Source organism: Coenobita brevimanus, chromosome 92, assembly GCF_032717465.1.
Source record: "Coenobita brevimanus isolate Jiangsu-jjx chromosome 92, ASM3271746v2, whole genome shotgun sequence".
Taxonomy (NCBI): domain Eukaryota; kingdom Metazoa; phylum Arthropoda; class Malacostraca; order Decapoda; family Coenobitidae; genus Coenobita; species Coenobita brevimanus.
This window is the reverse complement of record NC_137045.1, coordinates 16,847,244-16,852,243: the sequence shown is the minus strand read 5'-3', so window position 1 is coordinate 16,852,243 and position 5,000 is coordinate 16,847,244. Positions and strand designations below refer to the sequence as shown.

At 42.1% G+C, this 5,000-nt stretch overlaps 1 protein-coding gene across 1 annotated transcript in view; it reads right to left on the bottom strand.

The window, feature by feature from the left end:
* LOC145412105 (uncharacterized) overlaps nt 1-5,000 on the bottom strand; it is a 121,263-nt gene that overhangs the window by 19,365 nt on the left and 96,898 nt on the right. The window contains exon 7 of the mRNA XM_080282022.1: nt 2,284-2,422. Within this exon, the coding sequence (XP_080138148.1) occupies nt 2,284-2,422 (139 nt within the window). The remainder of the gene's footprint in view (nt 1-2,283; nt 2,423-5,000) is intronic.

The following is a 5,000-nucleotide window of genomic DNA, read 5'->3' as shown; positions in this document are numbered from 1 at the left end:
AAGTTTCTAGAGAAGGGAAAGAAGTTGTATTCGGCTTTCATGGATTTGGAGAAAGCATATGACAGGGTAGATAGACAAGGATTGTGGAAAGTTTTAAGAATATGTGGAGTAGATGGGAAGTTGTTGAATGCTGTGAAGAGTATGTATGATGGTGCTAAGGCTGCAGTGCGTGTGGATGGTGAACTAAGTGAATTTTTCTCTTTGAAGGTTGGGTTGAAACAGGGATGTGTCATGTCTCCATGGTTGTTCAATCTGTACATGGATGGGGTAATAAAAGAGGTACAAGGTAGGGTATTGGATGTTGGAGTGGCCCTGGTGAGAGAGGATAGTGTTTGGAAACTCCTAGTACTGTTGTTTACTGTGTTGTTGAGTGAAGACGAAGGGGAGCTGCAAGGCTTGGTGGATGAGTTTGGGAGAGTGTGTAAGAAACGGAATCTAAAGGTGAATGTAGGGAAGAGTAAAGTGATGGTCTTTGAGAGAGGTGAAGTCAGTGAATGTACAGCGAGGTTGGATGATGAGGAATTGGAAAATGTGAGTACGTTTAAGTACTTGGGTAGTGTGATGAGTAAGGATGGAGGTTTGGAGGTTGAAGTGCTTGAAAGGGTACAGCAGGGAAGAAAGGTTGCTGGTTCTTTGAAAGCAGTGTTAAGAAACAGGGAAGTGAGCATGGAAGTGAAAAAGTTACTACATGACAGTATTGTGATACCAACTCTAACGTATGGAAGTGAAGCTTGGACGTTGTTGGAAGGACACAAGTCAAGAGTGAGAGCAGTGGAAATGAGTTATTTAAGAGGAGCCTGTGGAGTCACATGGAGAGACAGGCTGACGAATGAGGATATAAAGGAGCGTTGTGGTGTGGATGTGGATGTGATAGGAAGCGTTATGAGGAACACACTGAGGTGGTTTGGCCATGTGGAGAGGATGGGGGGTGAGAGACTGACGAAGAGAGTGTATGTAAGTGAGGTGGAGGGGGGAAGAGGGAGGGGGAGGCCGAGGATGAGATGGAGGGATGGGGTGGAGGGGTATATGAGAGAGGGGGGTGTGAGTTGGGAGCAGGGCAGTGAAGTGGCGGGGGACAGGGCGACATGGAGGCGATTTGTTTGTGGCCACCCCAAACAGGATTGAGGCGTCTGGCAATAGATAGATAGATTTCTTTTACTGATGTGCTAATCCTTTGTACTGTATCTCAGGCTATTCTGGTATTTCATTCTGCTACTAAATGCCAAATGATTTTATTCAGCTGCGGCTCAGAGTTAAAAGCTGTCTTATTAAACGAAGACAAAGGGAATATTTACACGAATTTCTGTTGTCGAGGGCACATTTAAGGATAGATTTAAACATTAAGAAACTGTTCATTTTGCACCTTCTCAGCCCACGAGAATACTTGCTCCTTCAGTCTCTGTCACATCACCTCCCACTCCCACATACTCGTATCTCACTCCAGCACTCGGCAAATGAAGTCACCAGGCACAGCAAACACGGGTAATGAACAGGTCTTGATCACGCGGGGGAGAGTGTAGGCAAGGCACGTGTAGAATGGGCAGGTGTAGGCGGGGCAGGTATTGATTGGACAGGTGTGGGCGAGACAGGTGTGGACGGGTCAGACGTGAACTGGACAGATGTGGGCGATACGGGTGTGGATTGGTTTAAGTGGGACAGTCTGGTAATTTTGCCTATTACTGAATCCCAGGAATAATAATTTTGTCAATTACTCAGCCTCGGGAATATTGACCTTCCTGTTATTCAGTCTCTTTTGGAAATAGGCCAGAAATCTATGTATTTATTTATATATGTGTATGTGTCTACCGTGTCTGTGCATTTGTCTGTCTATACCTGTCGCTATCTATCTCACTTATATACTTACCTACTTATCCATCTCTATCTGTCTGTCTCTCTACCTGTCTATCTATCTGTCTATCTATGTCTGTCTGTCTCTATCTGTCTGTCTCTCTACCTGTCTATCTATCTGTCTATCTATGTCTGTCTGTCTCTCTATCTGTCTGTCTGTCTTTCTCTACCTAGCTGCCTACCTACCTGCCTACCTAACCTGCCAATCCATCTAATGTCATATAATCCTATAGGTTTCAAAATATCCACTACACGACTCAATAAACACCCACTATCTACATACAAAAACCCAAATATATATATATATATATATATATATATATATATATATATATATATATATATATATATATATATATACATATATATATATATATATATATATATATATATATATATATATATATATATATATATATATATATATATACTGACGGTGCACGTTTAGCATGACGGGGTGGGAAATCTTGGGTCTTGTGTTAACCTGGCACTCGTACACGCCCGCGTCTTCCACTATGGCGTCGTGAATCTCAAGGTCCCACGCCCATACCGCGCCCGTTCGCCATGCCCGTACCTGCGGGGGAGAGACATTGATGAATAGGTACATGGGTAGATAGATATATAGACAGGTAGATGGTATACAGACTGATTGGTAAGTAGATCGCAAGACAGATAGATGGATAAATTGGTTGATTGTTAAGTAGCTAGCAGGGCAGACATTGCATATAGGTAAATGTAGATATATAAATATTTAGATAGCTCCTCTTCACAACCAGAGCCGTATTCTACTGTTAATTTCTTGTTACATATCAACACTTAATAGGGAGAGATGGCAGTTGTATATAGGCCAAGTTAAAGTGGAAAGGGTTTAGTACTAAATGTTGGTGTGATTAATCCCCCCCCCTTCTCTCTCTCTCTCTCTCTCTCTCTCCCTTCCCCTCCCCATCCCTTCCCCGCCTTTCCCCTCCTAGCAACGGCATCAACATTAAACGCCTCTTCCCCCAGACCATTTCATCTCCCTTCTGTCTCTCACAACTTCTCAAAACATTCAGAGTCGAGGAAGTTGGTGTAGAGAGAGAGGGAGTTTAGAGGAATGAAGCGTTTCTCTAGACCCGAGTTTTTGAGTACACTGAAGCAAGTTTTCTCACAAAGGCACTTGCAATATTCCCTGTGTTACTGTCTCTCTCTCTTTCTGTCACTGTTTGTCGGTCTACATACATACATACACACATACTGCACATACATACCTAAATACATGCAATCTATTTATCTGCCTGTCTCCTTTTGTCTGTTTATCTTTCCATTGATCTATCTATCTATCTGTTTGTCTGTGTCTGTCTGTCAGTCTAGTTTTCTCAACTAAGGATGGATCTGGATTCTCGTTTGTTTAGTCAGATTAGTAGTCTGATGTAAGATTTTTTTTTTTTCTGATTGAGTAAGGAACGGGAGAAGTATTTGGGATCTCTCTCTCTCTCTCTCTCTCTCTCTCTCTCTCGTTATCTATGTCTATCTATCTATCTATCTATCTGTTGTTTGCCTGTCTTCCGTCTGTCTCACAAGCGATGCATCTGGATTGTCTTATGTACGTAAACTTAGCTGAGTGTGGAATTACGAGGTAGTAGGCAAGTTTTTTTTTTTTCTTTTTTACTGAGCCAGGAAGGGAGAGGAGTACTCAGAATTATGTTTACGGATCTGAAACCTTTATCTTGATCGTCGAGATGAAAGACTATATCGCTAGGCTAGGTACGGCGGCCATCATCCACTCACTCGATGTAGTGCTGCATTCAGGTAACTCTGCACTGACGGGCATACTAGACGGTTCCCTGTACTATAGGCAACAATCCATACATTGGGTGGCAATTATTAAACCAGTAAATGGACGCCTGGTGGTCTGGTGGGCTAAGACGGATATTGCCTATAAAGATTAGGCTAAGGAGGGGTTGAAATATATATATATATATATATATATATATATATATATATATATATATATATATATATATATATATATATATATATATATATATATATATATTTAATGTGTCTGACACTGGGCATTGGCTTCACAGCCTGTTCCCAAGGCCCAGGAGTCCTCCAACATGCCATACACCTCCACATGTCACCACTTCGGCGCTAACACCTACTGTCCATATTAAATATATTGTAGGGCTGGCGCATACAGGACTGGTGTATAGGTATTAGTGAGGATATTTTTATGACATGTCGGCGGGTCTTCTGGTAGATCAGTAAAGTATGCTTTATGAAATTCAAATCCTTAAATTGTTCCCTTTCCCAGCCGGGATTCGAATCTGGGTCCATTAGGACTGCAGGCCACATCTCTACCAATTCAGCCACTGCCGCTCCCTAAATTGCACATAGAATGCTGATCAGGGAAGAGTGACTGGCCACCCGGAGTTCTGTGCTTTTTGTAGGGCAACACACACACACACACACACACACACACACACACACACACACACACACACACACACACACACAATCCCCAAAACAAAACATTCACCTTCTAGTTTATTATTGTTATTATTACCTCCCGCCAACGAAGTAGGAGGAGGTTATGTATTGACCTATGTTTGTCTGTTTGTTTGTTTGTCCACACGATATCTCCAAAAATTCTCAATGAATTTCAATGAAGTTTTGTGGGAGGGTGGGCCATGGGCAAGAATGATAGGTTTAAATTTTGGGGCGGACCCGGATTCGGATCCGGAGAATCCCGCACAATATCTCCAAAAGTTCTCAGTGAATTTCAATGAAATTTTGTGGAAGGATGGGCCATGGACCAAGAAAATTATTGATTAAATTTTGGGTTGGGTCCTGATCCGTATCCTTTGTATCCCGCACATTATCTCCAAAAAGAATTTTAATAAAATTTTGTGGATGAGTGGGCCATGGATCAAGGAACAGTTGATTAAATTTTGGGCCGGATCGGGATCCTATGTATTGCACACAATCCGGTATCTCCATGGATCCGGAATCGGATCCTATTTAATGGCAATGGCATTGGAGGAGATGGACTCTGAGTGCTTTCTAGTTGTTGTTATTATTATTGTAGGACTTTTCTCGTCACGCACTCACTCATTTCCATCCTTTCACGTGGATCGAACAGAGAGAGATGTGTACTGAAATTCTGAAAG